At 49.6% G+C, this 18,058-nt stretch overlaps 1 protein-coding gene across 1 annotated transcript; it reads right to left on the reverse strand.

Annotated features, from left to right (window-relative positions):
• Positions 1-3,568: 3,568 nt before the first annotated feature.
• Positions 3,569-4,530, reverse strand: SPRY4 (sprouty RTK signaling antagonist 4). The gene has a single exon (XM_007939064.2). It carries the CDS (start codon positions 4,466-4,468, stop codon positions 3,569-3,571), a length of 900 nt encoding a protein of 299 aa, XP_007937255.1. The 5' UTR covers positions 4,469-4,530.
• Between the last annotated feature and the right edge of the window lie 13,528 nt (positions 4,531-18,058).

The raw sequence follows: 18,058 nt of genomic DNA on the forward strand, positions 1-18,058 counted from the left end.
ATAGAGCTTCAAAATAAATATTCTATACAAAGGAAACCTTCTGTGGTAACTTTTGTTGTGGGGTGAGAAGGGGCTACAGTGAAGGGGAAAAAACAAAGTAGAAATGTGGTGGGGTGGGGGGTCTTGAACAGTTTTTGTGTTGGTAACAAAACCAAACTGTGGGGCAGTGAGAAGAAAAACAAGGTAAGACACCGCACACAAGTTAACCACAGCAAAAAAATGGCAACACAAGATTTGTCATCGACTCACAGTAAGCAGAGGGCATGAAAATGCTTACCAAAGGCAGGAAGCAAAAGGCCGCAGCAGCTTGCAGGATGCCCTAGTACATTGTACAGAGCTAGGTTGTAATGCCTACACCCATCTGACATCTATGGGGCAGTATCGGAGACCAAAGCTTCTAGTGGAGTCAACTGGCTTCTGGTCTAGCCCAACAGTTTTCATATTGTGCAACTTTGGACAAGTGATCGTCTACCTGGGTCTCACCTGCCTGTCCAATAGGGACTGATGCAAACTCTGTAGCACTATGAGAACCAGATGCATCTGGTGAAGGTCCACCATCTCTGTGGGCTTGGAAGATGCCCACATGAAAAGCAGAGGTTGGTCTTTAACCTCTTCATACCCACATACTGAGAAGCCTTGGTTGCACTCTGACACCTATCTAGAAGGGCTTTGCTATCCTAAGACCTAGGTGGGTCCCTAGGAGAAGTGTAGTGGACACAGGCTTGCTGTAGATCCCACCAGTTTCCGACAGAATCACCACCCACCCCAGGTTGAACAAAAGTGAGAATCAGGTGGTTAATTTTCAAAAAAGGTCAAGACGAGGCATAATTTCAGCAAAGCAAGCTGTTTGGCGATAGGAACAAGTAGCCAGAAGCAGCCACAGAAACGTGTCACTTTCTGAGCATTTAATCCCTCAGTGGTGCCTGACTGGCCCAGAGGTCCGTGGGCAAGCCAGTTTTTCCTTTTCTTTTGGCCAAGAAGCCGAAAAAAACATGGTGAGAAACTGCTACACAACAGAGCTGGGAGGGCCAAAGAGGCTTCACTCCTTATCAACTGAGCACACAGGACACTGAGGCTGACTCTTAGGGAGAGTTCTACAGACATCCACCTAGTAGGTTAAACACAAACCAAAGAAGAACAAGTCAAAATAGGGAGACAAAAACAGAAGGGGGAAGAAAAAATAAAAGCAAACCAGAACCCAGGAAAATCCGTGTTTACAACTATATACACAACAAATCAGGGTTCAGGAGGCCCTGTTAGGAAATACGATGTAGGTAGAGGCTTGGTGTGGTGCACGTGTGTAGGGTGCCTGTAGGTACACGTGTGTGTAGAGGTGTGTGCATACACAGCTTATATAAATCTCCACAGAATGGGGCTATAGACCACGAAGATTACCAAAGTGCAATTTGCCACTGGGTCTAGTTTCCCATAGGTGTGATTTGACATACGGCCCCTGGAAAAGCTTGGAGGCCTTGCTGAGAGAGCACACATGTGCCGTCATGTTTGAGTTAGCCTCTGCACACCTATTCTGTGGGCATCTCCAGTCCCTTCAGTACAAAGCTGATACATTCAATTAGTGTAAGTGGTTGGCTGAAATGTGTTTCTTTCTACCATCCTCTGGTTTGTGCAAGGACATCCATCTATCTGTCCATCACAATTATGGCAAGGGTAGCTATATGAAATCAGCCTTAGAAAAAAAAAAATGCAGATGCAGTTTTTCATACTTGCCTTCTACAAGCTAGCAAATATTATATAAATAAAGCCTAAAATAAGACCCTCCCCTCCCTTCCTCCAATCAATAAATACCTATGGTTACAATTAACTTATTCTAAAATCCTAAGATGTTACTACTACTCTTTAAGAAGGAAAGAAAGAAGGAAAAAAAAAAAAAGGTCCTTGAGAAGCATTGGGTGCGTGCCAATTACAGCTATCTGCCTCTGAGTGCCTCCTTCCTGGAGACAGTTCTGTCCCTACAAAAGGAACTGGAAATGTTACAAATGCCCTGCCTAATAAGTTTCCAATTTTACCTGGGGTAGCTTCTTCCAACCCAGGCCCCTCCCTCTTATTAGAGTGGGGAACAAAGTATCACACAAAACAAAAACCCCCGCACAACAGCTGAGGAGAAAGGACCAGACACATGACAGCATTTGCATGCAACAAGTACCTACCCACTGGACGTGCTGCACTTTCTGAGTCCTTTAGCACCTTATGAGAAAGGGTTGCTACTTCTTTGGGGGCTACCAAGGGGTGGTGTGCCCATGCACAGAAGCAGGGCTCAACCCCGGAAGCACCCGGAGAATCTTTTCCCCACCCACGCTCTTCTGACTCCCCCAACTGGGGCTTCCTAACACTAAAATAGACTTTTGTCACCATCTCTCTATTTACATTAATGATACAGACACATCACTATACACAAAAGGCTATGAGAGCAAGCAGCAGCAGCAGAAGAGAAGAAACCCAAACCCAGCTCGGCTTGACTGTCACTCTGCCAATGGGAGGTGCTGCCTCTCTTCTTTGCTGTTAAAATCCTCTTCTTGGTGGGGAGGGGAAAGGTGTTCCTTGAGGTTGCTCGTCCCCCAGATTTTGAAATCAGCCCTTCCTGGGGGTGGTCCAAAAGGAAGCAAGTGTTTTCTATTATTATTTTTTATTTTTTTAAACACCGTTAGCATCTGGTTTAATTATTCTATAAAAACGTAAGACTGGATCCAGAGACCACAGTCTCAGACTCATTGGCAAAATGATATTTGGTCTCGCAGTTGCCGCCCTGGCCTTCTCTACCCACCAAATTTCTAGAAGATTTGGGGCAGAGAATCAAGACACATAGTGGGCAGGTGAGTCTGTGACTCGGTAAGAACCAAAGGACGGTGTCAGGAATGGAACACCCTCAAGAGTTAGTGATGAACCTGGAGGGAGAAATGCCCTGTGGAGTGGCTCCTAAGTCCATCCTGTGGCTCCAGGGAGGCCAAAGGCGGAGCAAGACAGGGACTCATCACTGTCCTCCATGGGTTCAAGTATATACATTGGGGACTGCTAGGGTCAACTACCCTTACCGGCAAGAAGTTGGGGCAAACTGGGGTGGGGCAAGGAGGAGGAGAAGAGATAGAAGTCAAGACTCCAAAGGTCTTCTTCAAAGGTAACCTGGCCACTAGGTTAATGACTTGTCCTAGGCAGCCAGCAACTATGGAGCCAAGAGAATAGGCAAGAGAGGAGGGAGGACCAGGAAGGCATTCAAGCAGCTACAGTTTCCGGATTATGTGTCCACATCTGTGTTCTGTCTTCTGAAAAAAAAAAAAAAAATCTCCCTAAAACCCCAACTCCCACTCTTGCCACTATTTGACACACAGTTCCAGGACCCAGGGAAAAAAACCTGAAGTGCTTCTGTATCCTTTCAGGGTATAAGGGGTGTGTTATGATAGTCTCTCTCTCTTCCAAAGCTGGGGACAGGAAGTAGGGTGGACAAGCAAGAGTGGCCTCAGGAGGCTAAAGCCTCTGGTCTCACTGTGGTCATCTCAGGAATCAGAAAGGAACCAAGTTACCATGGGGAGTGCTGGGGCTTTTACCCGAAGTGTCAGAAAGGCTTGTCGGGTCTGCTAGCCTTGGCGTCCCCAGTAGCTGCCTTGCAGATGACGCTGTTCGTGTGCTTGCAGCGGCAGCCGGGGCGGCGCAGGCGGTCATAGCCCCGCTGGGCCAGCTTCACACAGCCCGTGGCAGGCAGGTAGCAGAGCAGGCAGGGCAGCACCAGGGAGAGGGCGCCCATGAAAGACCAGCGGGCGCAGCAGTTTGAGTGGGAGCAGGAGCAGGGGTGGTCAGCGCAAGAGCCCTCATCGTCCTCATTGGTGCAGTGATAGAAGATGCCTTGCACCAGGCACATGCAAGTGCCATAGTTGACCAGGGTCTGGGCTGAGCACAGGCACTCCTGGTTGCAGACCCAACAGGAGGGTAACGTCTGGGGGGACGCACACTCCTTGCATTTACACTTTCCACAGGCCTCACACAACAAGAAGTGCTTGTCCAGCTCTGGTGGGGCCGTGGGGCCCTTGAGGTCCAGTGGCTTGCAGTGGACTGCCTTGGGCTGGATGCGCACAGCTCGCGGTGAGGCTTGGTCAGCCACAGGCGGTGGCGCCATGTGGTCTAAGAGCCGCTGGTCAGAGGACGTGCTGCTGCTGCTGCTCACAGAGCTGGGACGCCCACTGAAGGAGATCCAGTGGTGGGTGACATCCTGGTCACAGCGGGGGGGTGTCGGGGCTGGCTCTGGGGCCCCACCCCGGGTTCGCTTAGGGCCAGTAGGAGGCACCAGGCCAGGATTGTCTATGTAGTCGTTCTCCACGTGGCTGGTCTTCATCTGGTCGATAGGCAGGATGGTGAGTGGGTGCTGGAGCCGGCCATGGGGCATTCGGCTGTCAAGGAGGGGCTGGACCATGACTGAGCTGGGAGTCAAGGGGACGCTCTGTGGGATCGGGGGGTCCATGGGGCCGGAGGTCCTGGACTGCTTGATAAACAGGCTTCTAGGGGCCCTGGGGGTAGGGAAAAAGGAAGAGAGAATGGATTCCAACCATCAGTACGCAGCCTGTCAACACCTCCCCATTGGCTCCTTGGGTGCCCGACTAAAATGGAACCAGATTTCCCTCAGTGGACTCTCAAAAATCTCCCAGGACTTACATGATTAACAACACGGTAAGCGGTAGAAACAACACTTACTGAGCACTTAATATGTGCCAGATACTCTCCCTAAGCACCGTACATAAAGACCCCTACTCTTTACAATAACCCTAAGAAAGTTACAATTACCTCCCTGTTTCAGTTAAGAAAAACGAATGTTCAATGTATTTGCCCAAGTTCCACAAACTAAAGCTAGTAACTGAACCATGAACTCAAATCTGAGCAAAGTCCAATCTCTTACTCCCTCTGCAAAACATGCTCCTTATTTAATATATATAGACTCAATGGTTCTAAACAGAGAATCTGGCATCAGACCCAAGTTCAAATTCTCACCTTTGCTTAGCATGTGTTCTTTAACCTCAAGGCCTCAGTTTTGTCATCTGCAAAATGGGTTGTGAGGATTAAATGAGAAAATGCACACCAACTACCAACTAGGTACTCAGCATACAGAAAATTCTCAATAATTCACTAATATCACAGAGTAACAGCTAAGGTTTCCTTAGAATTAACAGCATTGCGTGCCATGCGTTATTTTGGTTCTAAGGAGATCACTGAATTGACCAGCTGGATGAACAGAGGCCTGAGATTTTCACAAAAAAAGGAGGAGCTGTGTCTGATGCTTGTGGGTCAAGGTAGCAACCTCCAGTGGCGAATTACGCCTAGATAGGTGAGCTTCTGACAACTTGGATGGGAAATCCTCTCAAGGGGCACTCACATCACCCATTTGCAAGTGCTGAGCTGAAACATTTAGCGTAAATGCTATTTACTAGAATAGCTAAGCCAACCCTGGATCAGTTTCTAATTTCACCGAGAGTGCAATTTTAAGCTGGAATCTGGCCAGAGATTCAACTGCAGTGCCTGACACGGAACCCCAGGAAGTCACTTAAATCAAAGAGAGGAAACGGCTTGGTTCAAATTTAGAAAGTGCACATTGTTTTCTATTACAAGTGCCATTTCCTTGCCTGCTGACCTTTACATTTGGAATTCGACTGGAGATCAATTTAAAGAAATAGGAGCAGAAGGCCAAGACCTCTCTGCTCAAGGAGACAGGATTTGGAATCCAAGGGAAAAGTTTTAGACTCTGGGAAGATTCCACCCTGAATGTTAAGAATCCCAGGGGGTGCCAGAGTCAGAGGAGGGAGTAGATAGTGGGAAAAGATTTTGTTTTTCCTTGAAAGACCATTGGACTAATGTGTTACGGGGTGGAGTTACAGTAAATGCCTTTTCAAGATGCGAAAGATGCTCTAATTAGGACAGCTGATCCTGCTCAGCTGCTGTTATGTTCATCTTGGCTCAAATGATACTGAGAAGGGTTTTCCACTTCTAGTTAACCCCATATTCCTTCCAGAGGAGGTCCATCCCAATACTCCAATCCCAGGAAAATGGCACCTATCTCTCTGTGACTCATCCATACTTTTAAGTGTCTACAGTAAAGAGTGAAGGTTTTTTTTGGGGCGGGGGCGGAGAAGGCCAGGGATTCAGGGCAACTTGGCATTATTCTTCCCCTACTCGGACACAACAGTTTGACTAGCTAAGTTTGGGAGGCAGAGGAGTTTCCCTTAGTTGTTTTCTGGCCTGTCTGAAAGAGCTAGTTCTAAAAGAAAAGTTCACGAAGGGGATTGCAAGGGGGTTTTAGAGAGTTCTCATCTGTGTATCATCTATACTGCTAGATGCAAAAAAGCATCATCTTGTCTACAAAGTTCAACGCACAGTCAACTGATATTTCCCATTTGCACAGGGCATGAACTTTTTAAACTTTGCTCCCATGCCCCTATCTACTTAAAAGATGCTGGCATTTCTTTACACAATGGGTTTTTCCCCTCTTGTTAAAAAAAAAAAAAAAAAAGTCTGCCTGCCTCCATGTTTCCTACAGATAAAACCAGAGCCTTATTTCCAATCGGAGATATCCCCATGGCAGTTTGGCTGAGGTTTCTGGCAGGTTTGTCGCTAAGTAATCATTTGCCAAGGCAGCCTCCCCTAGGGACTCTGTAATGGGGACTGTCAAATAAGCATCTGTAGAGAAGAGATTTTCTGAGAATCAGGCTAGTTACAGGGTAGGAGCTGAAGAACACTACTTCAACCCTGCCCACTTATTCCACATTGGGGTTCCAAATCCTTACTGTCAGAATAAAGTGGGTTCAGGGTCAAGACACCAGGGCCTAGGAGCTCCAGGTGCTAGGCCCTGGAGACTCTGCCTGGAGAAAAAGTGAGACAAGGTGTAAGAATGGAAAATGCTGACAGGGGCACATAGGGCAAGACTCACCTGTGCCAAACAGGATGCCTCAGCCAGAACCTGCAACCCTTGGAAAAACAGAGCACAACTCCTCTATTTCAGAAGCCCAGGAATACTAGGGGCCCTGCCAACACAACACCAGCAGCACGTTCAAGACTGCCCTGCTCCATGTAGTTGGGCTTTTGTCTTAGTACCGCGACTGGGATTTGCCAAGATGGTTAAGGGAAAGTATTCCCTGTCCCCAAGCAGATTACCTACTGTTCTCCCCAATTCTATTACTGGGGTTCTTTAAAAATGTTTTATTTCAATGGTGGGATTTTAAAAGGCCCTGGAATCAAAGGGCAGATTCCCCAAATTCATGTTAAAGTCTCAACCAGGAAAGCAGGATGGGAGCAGCTATTGCTGGCAATGGAAATGTTGGCATTAATAGGCTCCTATCTCCCTCCAGAGGCAGCTGTCAACATCTGGGCCTAATGTGAGGCCAAAGTAGAGGAGGGAGGTTAGCCTAGGATGACTCGGCTCCCTTGGGACCTGCAGGATCCAAGATGGCTCCCAGAGGCTTATTCCACTCTCTATCTTCCCCGTCATAGCCCTGATGTAGGATTCTTTCCAGCCACCAGCTCAGCAAAAACCAATGATTGGCTCAGAGCTTAACTGCTCAAACCCTCTCAGGCCTCATGGCTTCACTGCCCCATTAGCAGGGGCCAGGGCCCTCTAAGGGCCTCTGTTTAATTTGTCTGACAAAGAAAAACAACTTCCTGAGTTGCCTGTTTGATAACCCTTCAGCACAGCTAAAGGATGCCTTTAAAAAAAAATTCCAACCCTCACTTGGTTTAGAAGATCAATCTCTACTCACTGGGACACACCCACCCATAGTCTGAAGCAATACTCTGTGCTTCCTTTGCAAGGAAGGAAGAGATTTATACTATAAATAGGCGATAGGAGGCTTTGCCTCATGTAGGCTGTTTGGAGGAGACTGATGGCCAATTTGGAAGACTTGGGACAGAGAGACACAAAGCCAACACTCCATTTAGCCACAGAAGCACCCCCATCAAGTTTTAGGTGACAATCTTATGGGTTTGCAGGAGGAAGAAAACTACCTCCATGCATGCATTGTAGTAATTATTATCATGGAAGCAGCTAAGATGATTTCCTCGTTTAATCCTCACAAGCACCTTGGAGATAAGACCCATTTTGCAGAAGAATAACTAGAAGCACAAAGGGATATGGAGACAGCAAGTCAACTGGCCAGAATTCCAACCCACACTGGGTGGCTTGGAGGCTGGAACCTTAACCCAACAGCCCTAAGAGGCAAAAGCCATCAATGTCCTCTGGGTGTTCGTGAGCAGGTATGAAAGTGCCAATCACTTTCACACACCCCTGCCACCAGCCCTCAAGGAATCTCATCAGGCCATCCATGTGGGACCAATGCCCAGACTGCAAGGAAATGGAGCCAGATGGGAAGAAAAGTCAGACTGGACTCCAGTAAGGGGAATTTTTAGTGTGGGGAGCTGAGGCTGGGGGTGTGCAATCTATCATTTAAAGGAAGGCTCAGAGTTCAAGTTATCTTCCCTCTCAAGGTAATTTGCTTTGCCACCCCAGCTGTCATTTCCCTCCCCTCATCCACAGAAAAAGACATCTTTAGTTCTCTTAAAGGTCAAATGGGTCTCACTTTGTAGGATTCTCACTACAAAGCACTCACTAAAAGGAAACCTGCAGTGCTGTCCTATCTATAAAGTTGAACTTACTGGTAAGCCTTCCTGGCCCCCATTTGTAGGGGAAGGGGCGGAGCAGCCAGGGTAAGAGAAAGCCAGAGTCCTAAAATACTGCATCAGCAGGATACTGAATGCCCTGGAGCATATAGCCTTGTATTTAATGCTTGGGGGTCTGAGCCCAGAGCCAGCCAGTCTGACACGACATTTGTACCTGCGGGGAGGGGACTGCAGACAGCTCAATGCAGACTGGCTGAAAAGAATCAGGAACCATGGTAAATGCTGGCACAACCAAGTGGATGCTTACTCTCACCCACCTACCTGGCCCCCCTGACTTGCCCTAGGGATTTGGGAAACACTGGGAAAACCTGACAGTTATACTTTGAAAACCACAGGTCAGCTAATGACAAACTGGCAAGAGAGGCTCTGAATGAATGGGCAGTTTTTGCACTGCCCTCATTCAGCCTTAGCAGGTTCTTTTCACCCAACGGTTGTTGAACCCTTGAACGGCTCAGAATAAAGGTCTCTAGGCTGTCTGAGCCCACCCACCACTGTTGTTTGCTTCTCTGTGACAACATCCTAGTTTAGTTAATTAAGCTACAACCTACTGACAACTATGGGGTAGGAGAAACCAGGGACTTGCCTCTCCCTATACACTCTACAGAGAGGAAGACAATCTCAGCTGAGCAAGGCCCCTGTGGGTGGGAGAACAAAACATTTAGGGAGTCAAATTTGTCTAAGAATCCTTCTCCCCACCACTAGCACTAAGGAAGCTCCCCTCTGGCCATACCTAAGAAATCACACACACACAAAAAAAAAAAAACCAAAAAAACTGCTTCTTAACACCTGGTCCCACTATCAGTTATGGGTTCCCAATCCTCCTCCATGTTCCACATCAGCTGAGCTCTCAAGCATCGCACCCCCAACCTGCATAAGCACAAGTGAGAGAAGGGGTCAGTTATCAACAAAGGACCAGCTACTTTGTCTATGGACCATTTTAACTGTTTTCAAATTGATGCTTCACTGTATTACCCTAGTAATTATCACTTGCCCTGATTGCCTTAAAGAGTAATTAAACACCAAAAGTCAAAAAGAATGGGGCTAGAAGGAGTCTATGACCTATTGGCACAGCTTGGGAATTACTGGGCCAAGTCAAGATTTGGGGTGAACCCGAAAGCCAGACCTCAGCAAAGGGCCCCCCAGGCTGAGACCAAGATATTTTTGTCTCACCATCCTCCACCAAGAAAAGATGAACTTACAATAATAGATTTCAGCCTACTCCTGGGGCCAGAAGAGGAAATGACTCCCTCTTCCGACAACCAGAAAAAGGAGGACACTCAGAGAAAGAACTCTACTGCAAGGAGACACCTGCCCCAAAAGGGCCCTTTCCCTCCTCCACCAGCTCCAGCACATCTGTGCTCTCTCCCCAGTGCCTCAGCTTCCTCCACTGACTAGGGCCTGTCCTTGGAAAGAACAATTGTGATCACAGCTGAACGGTGAAGCCTCTTAAACCCAGCCACATGTCCCGGATACATTCCCCCATCTTGTCAGCTGTCCGGATCTGCAGGGTGGCCCCAGAGCCCCCAAGAGCCAAGAATACTTGGTCTCTTACATCATGCAACACCTCATGCCTTCTGAGCAGGAAGGGGCTCCCTTAAAACCAGGTCCTCCTACTAGGCTCTGTGAGTAATAATATAGAGCCTAGCCTCAACTCCCCTGGAGGCTCACTAGCAGCTGTTGGCCTGGTCCCCTAGGAAGGAAATTTGCTCTCTACTCTGCAGTTGGGGAAAAACTAAGACTCAAGCCTATTGAGTTTGTCTAGCCACTTCTGTGCACTGCTTTGACCTCTAGCTTCGGCAAGGTAGGCGACTAGCTTTCAGTATATTTATTGCTCTTCACCTTCTCGGTGTCTTTTAAAAGATCAAAAATATCCCAGTGAGCTACTGCTTTCCCATCAGGTGAGCTCCAGGTTGGCCGAGATGGAACCGTCAATGTTTGCCAGTTCCCTTCCTTAATAACCCATCCCAAACTCCAGTTATCCAATACGTTCCCCAGATCCAGAGGTTTGCGCAAAAAACGTTCCCCCGTGTTGTCAAACCTCCACTTCAGCAGTAGCCGAAGGCAGTAGCTTTGGATCAAGAATTTTATTAAATGCTACTTTAAGATTTTTTAAAAAAAATTTCTTCTCTGACTAGAGGGAAGGTCTTTCCCACGCAGCCTTGGTACCAACACCTTGCTCCTTACCCACCAAGTGGCCCAAAGAGAGAAAAACGCTGGAGACCCAAAACTGGGGCCTGGAAGATGTCTTATCAAGGGACTTTCCATACAGCATCAGTAACTGAAAGTGAAGTCCTGATAGGAGATCCACAGGTACCAAACCCCAGAGCAATACATCTCAGGGGCCACAGTGGAAGGTATTAATGGTTTTCCCTCCCTTAATTTTTAGATCAGGGACTTTCAAATTATCTACCAAAAGACCGTCTTGAACTCCCTTAACGAGTTCAAGAAAGTCAGCCAAACCTCTGGGAAGGTGCAATGCCAGATTTACCAGAGTGATTGGAAGGATGTGGGGAAAAAAACGACATCTGCAAGCTCCAATACACACTACTTCCCAGCCTCTGCCTTATTTCAGCCTAAAATCATCTACTGTGTGTGTTGTTTCCTCCCCATCAGCCCTAAGGAGTACCAAGGGCAGGAGAGCATTTACACATAAGAAATAGTGACTCCCAAATTCACATCTAGAAAGGAAGCTAACCCCAACTAACCAGTATGTCAAGAGCTCCAGAAATCTGCCACTAAAATGCCCACACCCCATACTGGCCATGCAGCTCAGTTGGCCAGTGTATGCACTGCTCACCAAGGTTAGGTCTTGCCCAGGGCATGGTAGCAAGCAGGGATCCCCTCAAGGGCTGGGAAAGAGAGGAAATTCGATTTCACACTGGACATCTCTACAATTTTCCCACTCTTCTGGAGGAATGGGGGGAGAGGCCAACTGCGTAGCCCTTCCTTTCTCAGTCTGCCCCACACCCACGCTAACGGGGGAGGGGGGGCTGAAAATTTCAGATGTTTATGCTCCATTTGTGTTAAGACCAGAGAACTCTAAACATTGCGAAATTCACCAGTGCACTGTTGGGCAGGGCCTCAGGCCAGACCCAGCCTATTAAGAGATTGATAACCCTACATTTCCCAACTGCTGTGCTTTTACCTTCCAGCTTCTATCCCTGAGAGGCTCTTCAGAAAAGCTAGAGAGCCTTGGTCAGCTAACCAGACACACATGGGCTTGCTCTCACGCCTCCGCAGGTTCTCTGCCCCTCCACCTGCGTCTGGCCTCTCCCAAAGCCGAAGAGAATCACGCCACTGATTTACAGCCCCCCCCCTTTTAAGAGGGAGCTGCCACTGAGTCTAAACACCCCACCAAACCCACACCTTTTCCTTCCACTACCAACTGTGCCAAAAGGGCTCCGGAGAACCTCTCTGCGCCAGAAGGCTGCCCTCGCCCAGGCCTGGCAATATGGATGCTGGTGAACGAGGCAGCCAGACGCTTTGCCCTCTGTCCATGATCCAGCCCTTACAGCCCAGTTAGCCTGTCACATCCATTCCTCAGCCCGTCAAGCCGTGCAATAATTTTTGGCCTCAGGACGCCTCCTTTGCCTCCTCTACCCACAACCCCTATCCCCCAATCAAACTGAATTGAGAAACCATCTTCTTGCACAAGAACAGCCACTGTCTAAACGCTCTTTGATCGTCTTCATGGAGGGGTAACTGAGCACAGCCCTGGTCCGGGTGATGGAGCCAAGCTCTAGCCGCCGGGCTGGTCAACTCCCCCCCCCGCCCGGTCCTCTCCTTGCCCCCGTGGCCTTGGCGATTCAAAAATTTTCAGAACGCACCTTGTCTATCCTTCCCTCTCCTCGGTGATGTCAAGTCTGGTACCACCAAGAAGGAAGGAGGAAAAGCGGGAGCCTTATCTCTCCTACGCACGCAACCTCTTCCTCCAGCTTTCACACGCCCGGCGTTATGTAAACGCACCTTCAGCCCCCAGTACAGTCCAGGCGCGGCCTCAGGGCCCCGGGGCTTGGCACAGCTCGGTGCCCAGGGATAGGAAGGCACAGGGAGGCCGAAAGCCTCGGGCTCTGCAGAGGCGGGGAAAGCAACAGCAAGGCAGTTGCACAGCATATATGCAGCAGCAGAGCAAAGGTCAGACGACCCGAAACGGCCTTGCCAAGGAAAGGGAGTAGAAATACCCAGTCTCGGGACGGCCACGCGCTGACCATCGAAGAGAAGGTAGAAAGGAAAGACACCTAGCCCGTCACAGGTCCAGAGGGGAAAGAAAAACCTACGTCGAGAATAGGCCGCTGCGGCGGGTTGGAAAGATCTACAGCAAAGCTGGCACCGTGGGCACGGAGCTGGCGGGTGGGCGAGCCGCCCAAGAAGAGGGTGGCCCCAGACCCAAGAGGTGGCTCCTGGCTGAGCCCAGAGGCGCCCGTTCCAGTACCCTAGGCGGGTGGCGGCAGAAGGAAGAGTCCACGCCAGAGGCAAACTCCCGAGATACGCATGGGCTTCCCGAGTAACAGAAGACAAGGAAGCCAAGCTTGGCAATGCCCGGGGGTCGGAAACAGCGCTGGAAGACTGTGAACACCCCCCGCGCGGCGCTGGCCCGGCCGAGGGCGGCAGGGAGCTGCGGCTCACGCCAGCGACTCAAAGAGGCGCAAGGAGAGAGAAAAAACATTTGAGGCGCGCCTAGAAATAGCGCACTACTTGCCCAAGCCCGAAGGGGAGACGCGTCGCGGCTCAGAGAAGGGCAGTTTCAGATTCCGAAACCGGCCAAAGACTTACTTTGGGGAGCCGCAGAGTCACAAGCATCGCTCCACGACTGTGTAAATCCCCGAACCCGAGCGGGTCAGCAGCAACTGTCTTCGCAGACGCCGGCCGGAGGAACCGGCACGGCCCCCTGCGCTTCGCAGCGCCAGCTCCGCGCTGTCAGCTCCGCTCGCTGCCTCCGCGGCGATGTTGCAACCACTGCCTGGGAAAATGGCTTTTTTATGAATGGGAGGGAAGGCAGCTTCAGTGCGCACGCGCGCCGTCCGCGATTCTATGAATGGGTGGGCACAAGAGACCCCCCGCGCGCGCATGCGCTGCTCTCCTTTTTTATGAATGGGGGGCCGGAAAAGGACTTAACCCGTGATTGCTGGGGCTGGCTCTCGCTCCTCAAGGGGCCGTCTTTCTTTTACAAAGAGGGGTGGAGGGTGTTGCTTTTTTTTTTTTTTTTTTTAATGAATGGAGGGCGGCGGCGACTGCTGCAGCTGGCTCAGCTGCGCGGGCTGTACCCTCTCCCAGCCTGCAAGAGGAGGTAAAGGCCACCTTCACGCCACTGCGGGCCTGGGCAGGAACCGTCAGTGTCGCTGGGGGGCTGGGGACGCTGCGGCCTCTGGGTCCTGGGCAGAGAGTGGGATGGGGGAGGGCACACCCAGACCCTTCTAGGGATCTCCACCCGCCGCAGGCAGCCGGGGGAGGGGCGCGGGAGGACAGGTCCTCCACGGGGCGGATCGCCCCTGGGAGGCGGGGGGAGGGGCGCGGGAGGAACCCTGCTGGGGGCCTTCTCTTTATCCAGACCAGTGGCGCCTAGGGGCATGAAGGGAGGGGCCTTGAAGCTGCATTTACCCAAAATTAAGAAAATGTCAATCTTCCATATCAGAAAAGGGCGGGGCGGGGGTTGCTGAATGAATCTGGCTCCTTTCCGGAGGCTAAGCTTCCCTAGATTGAGTTCAGACTACCCCTCCCCCCTTCTTGGGTGTGGACAGTGACAGGGCAGAGGCCTCTTCCGGCTCCAGTACCCCCCGGGGCGATGCTGGCTACTCTGCCAGAAGAGACCTGGGCCTCGCCTCCCAGCACACACCCCCTCTCCACAGTGTAGTGCCTGCAGTGACTGGGCGTCGGTCCTGGGCCAGCTGCCTCCCTCTCCACCCCACGTCTATTTCCCAGCTCTCAGAGGACGCGAGCTTGAAAGCCAACGTCCATCCAAGGCCCGCGGCCCTTTGCTGTTACAGGCGTCCCCCTACCTCCTCTCTTGGAAGCGGGAGCGGCCGAGAACTGGCCAGGTGGATGGGTGGAGTCGGCTGCGCAGAGGATGCTGCCGGGGTGGCTGCGAGATTAAATAACAGGGCCCTTGAATCGCAGAGGAAATGGAGATAGCCGGGGATCTTTTCTTTGCTGTTAATGAAGGGGGGGAGGCGGGGGCGAGGACCAGCTTTAACTAGTGAAAAGAAAAGCCCCCGCCATTAGGCCTGACATGGGGAAGGCTGGCAGTCCTAGCAGCAGGCCCAGCTCCGCCCAGGAACGGAGGAGGCTATAGCCTCCGGGGAGACCGAGGTGTAGGGGGTGGCTTTGATGCGAGAATAAGAGCAGGGCCTGAATGCCCAAGAAGGTTTGTCTTGCGGATATTCTGTCTACACCGGGAGATTGTGAAGGCGTCTATTTCTTCCTATGCCACAATAACATGTAAAGAAAGACTGACCATTGTCAGAGGCCCTAATGAAAGGCTCCCAGCTCTAGCCTAGACGTTTGGTCTAGGCCTGGGGCTGGGGCTTCCGAAACAGGTAGCCATGACATCTTTTGCAGACCCAGACGGGACTCCAAGGTCACCGAGTCCCCGTCTAAAATGTCTTTTCCCGCTCTCAGGAGCACCTTTCCCGTGTGCTTACTTACCCAGCTGCTCTTGTCTGCAGGCTCTCCCCAGGAGACCTTTCAGTGCCAAGACTTCCCTCTTAAACCAAGAGAAAAACTCGTTACCAGGACAATGTGATAGTTTACAGTTGTTCAAGACTTCCCTTTACACGTATTTAAGTTAAATATCACCATTTGTCCCATTGAGGAGTTAAGGTCCTCACCTGGTAAATGAAGAGCTTGGTTTTTGCAATTGGGTTCTTTCTACTTTGCTACCACCTCTTCTTAGGGAATCACAGACCTAAAAATTCCTCTTTTTTTGCACCTCATTTAAGCACTTTAAGCAAAGAAAACTGAGGCAGTAATATTCTTGCCAGTGCTCACCCATTCAATTAGAATAAATACATCCTTTCTAAACTATAGTCAAATGACCCCTGGTGGCACAATGGTTAAGTGCTCAGCTGCTAACCAAAAGATTTGTGGATCAGACTCACTAGCTACTCCTTGAGAGAAAGATGCGGCAGTCTGCTTTGGTAGATTTACAGCCTTTGAAACTCAGTGGCGGCACTTCTACTCTGTTCCTATAGGGTCACTGACCAACAAGCTGGTGGTAGGGTTACAGGAAAGCCCTGAGCAATGTTCTGTTTCCTTTTTTTAGAGGGATTAGCCCAGAGATAGATAGGGTTCCATTTCAGCTTTCCTGAAGGAGGAGGTGGGTGCTAAAACCCTGGTGGGGTGGCGAGAGATTTAGGAACCCCTAGTCCTGCATTGTGAAAGGGCTCTGTGACTCAAGAGTGTCTGGAGAGACACTAAGGGTCCTTCTTGGAACCTAAATCAAGGTATGGTTGTGGTTAGCAGTTTAAGACAAGATTCATTCATTCAACTATTAATGTACTCTGTGCTAGGGCCTGCCTTGCCTCTGGGGATTCATTGGTGAGGTACAGACAGCCTTCTCTGCACTTGTAAAGCTCACAGGCTATTGGGACCATAGACTGCAGTTTGAGGCCATTGTAAGTGCTGAAAGGGAAATGTAAAGGTGATTGAGGGTATGATGGAAAGACATGGACCTGGATTTGATCTGAGGACCAAGTAGCATCTGTAAGAGGTGGCTTGTGGTTGTGCGCAAAGACTTGAAGAATGAGTCTGAGGGAGGTTTGAGGAAACACTTACAGGCAGCTGGAGCTCTTGGGTGAAGGCCCTGCTGGGTAGAGAGGCCATGTGTGGGGCAAGCCTAATGTATTGGGGGTAGGGGTAGACAGGAGGCCTGTGTGGCCTAAGCTTGGCAAGCAAGCTTGGCGTAGACCTGATGAGTAGTTTTAAGAGTTATTAATGGTTTTAAGCAAAAGGTAGTGACATACTCTGATTTATGCTTTAAGCCTCTTCAGCAGCCCTGGGACAAATTATTGGGGCGGGGGAGGCAGAGTAGAAGAGGGGAGAATGTGAAACATTTGCCTCTCAACAGGTTAAAGGTACTACGTTCATTCTTTTTAATTGGCCAGCTGGTAAGCCTGTGCTAAACTTTTCTTCTAGTTAGTCTGTTTCCATCCACTCCAAAGCTGCTCAGCCTCCTCTCCAGGTATAATAATTCTGCTAGAGGCAAATCCTAATAACCTTGTGTTCTTGCCAGTGCTAGTTAATCTAACTTCAATATAAATTTATATCTACCCTCTCACCAGAATGTATCCAGGCGAGTTGAGTGGGTTACTTCTAAGCTTTCCCTTCCTATTAAGCTCCTGGCCTTGCCAGGGCTTGGAGATGAGTTAGTAGGACTGAAGAAAGGCAAGAATTCTAATTTAATGACAGACATTTATGAATCACTTATTCTGTACTAGTTTAGTGTTTGGCATGTTTTTGTATGCAATGCTGCTTTAAAAAGCTGTGTTTTGGCCTTATTATCCCGCTTTTCCAGATAAGAAGTCAGAGGCTCCTTTTTAAGTATTTATTAATTCCCAAAACAATTATTATGCACAATCCTGGTAGTAGGGTTACAGTGATAAAAGGGACAGACACGATTCCTGTCCTTACGGAGCTTACAGTCAGTCAGTGGTGATGTCATGGTGAGGGGTAAGGGGTTGAGAGCAGAAGGGATGCTTTCATTAGCATTGTCATTTACTCCTGTGTTCAACTGACGTTTTTCAACCTTCTATCAGGGTACTAAGCAATGGACGAAAAGGCAATCCCAACAGATTACCTGCCCTACTGCTTATAGATATTAAACAAATAATTGAGGAAATAATGATTTAATTGCATTTTGTGTGAGTGCTTGTCCTGGTTACCTAGTGCTTTTCTGATAAGAATATACCACAAATGGGATGGCTTTAACAAACAGGAGTTTATTCTTACAATTTGGAGGCTTTAAGTCCGAGTTCAAGTGCCAGGCTCTAGGGGCTGGGTGAAAGCCCCTCAACCTTGGGCTTCAGCTCTGCCTTGTTCTCCCGGCCCACTGAAGCTAGAGGCTTTTCTTCATTCAGACAGCTGCTAGCTGCTGAGACTCACAAGCCCAAGGTTGACAAGTAAAAAGGCACCATCCTGATGTTACCAAACCACACAGGAGGCCATTAATTCAAGTCCATTGAAAGTCCCAAGATTGGCTGAGCGTGGCAGGCTGCTGAACAATGGCACGACTACATGCAGGGTTCAAGTGTGCCACAAGCTGGAGACCATTTCCAAAACTGCTTCTTACATATGGGAAGCAGACCACATCCCAAAGGCAGCTAGCTACTCAGCTGCTTGTGGTAGATCCCACTATGGAGTTGATTGCCAGTCTCATCATGGGGAATAACTACCACCAGCT

This window comes from Orycteropus afer, unplaced genomic scaffold (genome assembly GCF_000298275.1).
Source record: "Orycteropus afer afer isolate SDZICR_OR568_19922 unplaced genomic scaffold, OryAfe1.0 scaffold00056, whole genome shotgun sequence".
Lineage (NCBI taxonomy): Eukaryota > Metazoa > Chordata > Mammalia > Tubulidentata > Orycteropodidae > Orycteropus > Orycteropus afer.

Excerpts from the sequence above, each read along its gene's own strand:
- SPRY4 (XM_007939064.2), bottom strand. The coding sequence starts at position 4,468 with ATGGACCCCCCGATCCCACAGAGCGTCCCCTTGACTCCCAGCTCAGTC.